Below are 2,889 nucleotides of genomic sequence, written 5' to 3'. Positions count from 1 at the left end.
AGATGAGATGAGATGAGATGAGATGAGAGAGGAGGGCTGGGGTTTTGCCCTGGCTGTATCAACAGGTCCGTCCCAGCTCCTCGCCCGCACCAGCCCTCTTCTTCGGTGGGAGAGCAGAGCCCACCCTGTGCCGTCAGCTCCTCCCCGCTGCCTGGGGGAAGAGGGGGATTTTCTGACCCTGCTGCAACAAACTGTGTTTCTGCACTTCGTTTTCTGGTTGATTTATTTTTATTTTTCACACTGTTCATTTTAACTCCCAAGATGTTTTGTTTCTCTGGGACCTGCCTTACCAAGAGTTTTTACACAGGCAATTTCCACATCATGAGGAGACTCCTGATGTGTCCGTCAGATCACCCAGGAGGACACAGAAGACCAGCTTGTAGGCATGTCTTTCAAGCAAGGCTCATTTATTACATGCGAGCCCACCCACCATATGGGTTTTGCCCAAAGAAGAAAAGTGCTATCTGCAATTCAAGCCTAAATCCAGTCAGGGTTGGCTCTAGATACTCACAGCGAAATAAAACTGAAAGCCTAGCAGTGTCTGTCCCCGTCATCCTGGATCTGTCACTCTCCACCCTGTCTCCAGGAGCACTGATGGATACCAAGCTCTTCCATCCGACTGCTGTTTTTCTATCGAAATAGTTTCCGAAAATGGTTGTGAAAGTGTCTTCTCAAACCAGGATCCCAATCTGAGGTCCTTCTGAAAAGGTTGTGGTAAAAATCTGTGCAATCTTGAGATCAGATGACAACAAAAAGGCAAAAGCAGAGCACAGAAGTGCTCTGCTGTGTCAGAAGACACCCCATTTCTCAAGTACACGGTGAGAAGCAGAGGCTCCATGGCCTTAATCCTCTGCGCTACCCATATGAACACACCCTCTCTGCATGGGACCCAAAGACCACCAGAATAACGAAATCTGATTTGGGGACTGGAGCATCTCTGCTGTGAGGAGAGGCCGAGGGAGCTGGGACTGCTCAGCCTGGAGCGGGCTCGGGGGTATTGAATCCGTCTCTACAAATACCTACAGGGAGGGTGCCAAGAGGACAGAGCCAGGCTCTTCCAGCGGTGCCTGGTGCCAGGACCAGAGGCCATGGGCACGAACTGGACCACAGGAGGGTCCCTCTGAACATCAGGAAACACTTTTCAGTGTGAGGGTGACCGAGCGCTGGCACAGGCTGCCCAGGGAGGTTATGGAGTCTCCATCCTTGGAGATACTCAGAAGCTGTCTGGACACGGTCCTGGGCAACCGGCTCTGGGTGGCCCTGCTTGAGCAGATGACCAGCCTCAACCTTCTGTGATTCTGTAATGACCTGGTGTTAAAAGCAGACCCGACATACCATCTCGTTCCTCGGGCATTTCTTAGCCAGGGAGACCTGTCCATGACAAAAGATGTCTCCCCAGCTCTGAGTGGACAACTTCTTGTGTCTGATGACCAGAAGGATAGTTCTGAGTTGTACTAGACCTCCTAAGCAGCATCTTAGGATCCCACTGGAAAAATGCACTGAACTGGTACAAGACCCTGTAATTTCTCTCTCTCTCTCTTCTTGGTCCATATAACTGGCTTCTTCACCATCCAGCCCAGCTGCCAGCAGGCTCTCCCAGAAACTACAGATTCTTGTTTAATTGCCCAGTCCTTTTCTCAGTAGTGGTGATGGCTGCTGCTGAAAAGTGCCAAACACAAGGATCACAAAGGTCAGGACTCACTGGGAAAATGATTTATTCAGCAATCTCCCTTCAACTGATGCTTTTGAGGGGTTGAGAAGAATTAGATTTTCCAGAGGCAGTGACCATGCTTAAATTTAATGTCTGTGAATAATCCTGGTCATAAGCTATAAGTTATTCTAACTTTTCTTCACTAGCTGACATGTGGGAAGGTCAATGTTTCACTAGGAGACTTTATGATAAAAGGTATAGCTGCATCTCTTCCCAGGGACGCATGTCGGTGCTGTAGGAACAGATAGGTATGGTGTATTTTTTTCTGAAGGTCTTTAGAAAAAAAAGGCAAATAAAATTCTTCAGACGGATAGTGAGGACAATGAGCTAGGTCACCCTTTCAGCAGCCACCCACCCTGAGATCAGACCAAGCCAGCTGTAAAACCACATCTCGATGTGCCCCCGGAGTCCATCTCAGCACAGCTGTTTTCACAGTTTTGCAGCCTGGGCTCTAAGTATTGCACCGCGGCGTTCAGGAGATACGGGGCTGGTTCCAAACTGTGTCATATGTGGTAACAGGCAATGAATATTTTGTCTAATCTTTCTCTGTTCCTCATCCACCAGCCTCGCCCACCAACAGACCTGGGTTTCAGCTTTGATGCCAATAAACAACAAAGACAGCTGATAGCAGAGCTGGAAAACAAAAACAGGTAAAAAGCAAGCTTTGATCAGTATTGTTTTAGGAACAACATTTGAGGAGAGAAGAGCCTTCAGTCCTTGTGCTTTGTTGTTTTTAACCTTTTGTATTATATTAACCAGATTGTTTTCCTAGATCTTTTGTTGAAAGGTGTAGCTGCCTCATTAACCAATTAGTTCAGCGCGGGTGCAGCTGCAGTGCCCTTATTCCCCAGGGAGCAGGTTGATCTTCTTCACTGATCTTCTTAAAGTCATCTTAACTGATGCTGAGCATCAGGAGCGGCATTGCTATCTTGTATTGCTATCTGCAAACCCAGCAAACTTCTCGCAGCAGGGTAAGCTGTTCAGGTGGCAGCAGGAAAATAAATCAGCTGCGATGTAGCGGCGCAAGCAGGTTGAAAAACTGGGGTGGGTAAATTCAGCTTGAGAAGAATGAGTGGGTTTTTTCCTTTTGTTGGAAAACAAAAAAGTCTGAAGAAACTGGGAGTCCTGGAAGAAATAGGAGATGGGCTGTAGGAGATCGTTTCCTTTTTCTGGTTTTG

General features: G+C 47.8%; 1 protein-coding gene across 1 annotated transcript in view; it reads left to right on the top strand.

Moving 5' to 3' along the window:
- Nucleotides 1-2,275: 2,275 nt before the first annotated feature.
- LOC104076798 (dystrobrevin beta-like) overlaps nt 2,276-2,889 on the top strand; it is a gene marked incomplete at both ends in the record, with an annotated part of 6,801 nt that continues 6,187 nt past the window's right edge. The window contains one exon of the mRNA XM_009577799.1: nt 2,276-2,361. Within this exon, the coding sequence (XP_009576094.1) occupies nt 2,276-2,361 (86 nt within the window). The remainder of the gene's footprint in view (nt 2,362-2,889) is intronic.

The sequence above is a fragment of the Fulmarus glacialis genome, unplaced genomic scaffold, assembly GCF_000690835.1.
Source record: "Fulmarus glacialis isolate BGI_N327 unplaced genomic scaffold, ASM69083v1 scaffold5985, whole genome shotgun sequence".
NCBI classification, from domain to species: Eukaryota; Metazoa; Chordata; class Aves; order Procellariiformes; family Procellariidae; genus Fulmarus; species Fulmarus glacialis.
This window is presented reverse-complemented; position numbering and strand designations above follow the sequence as displayed.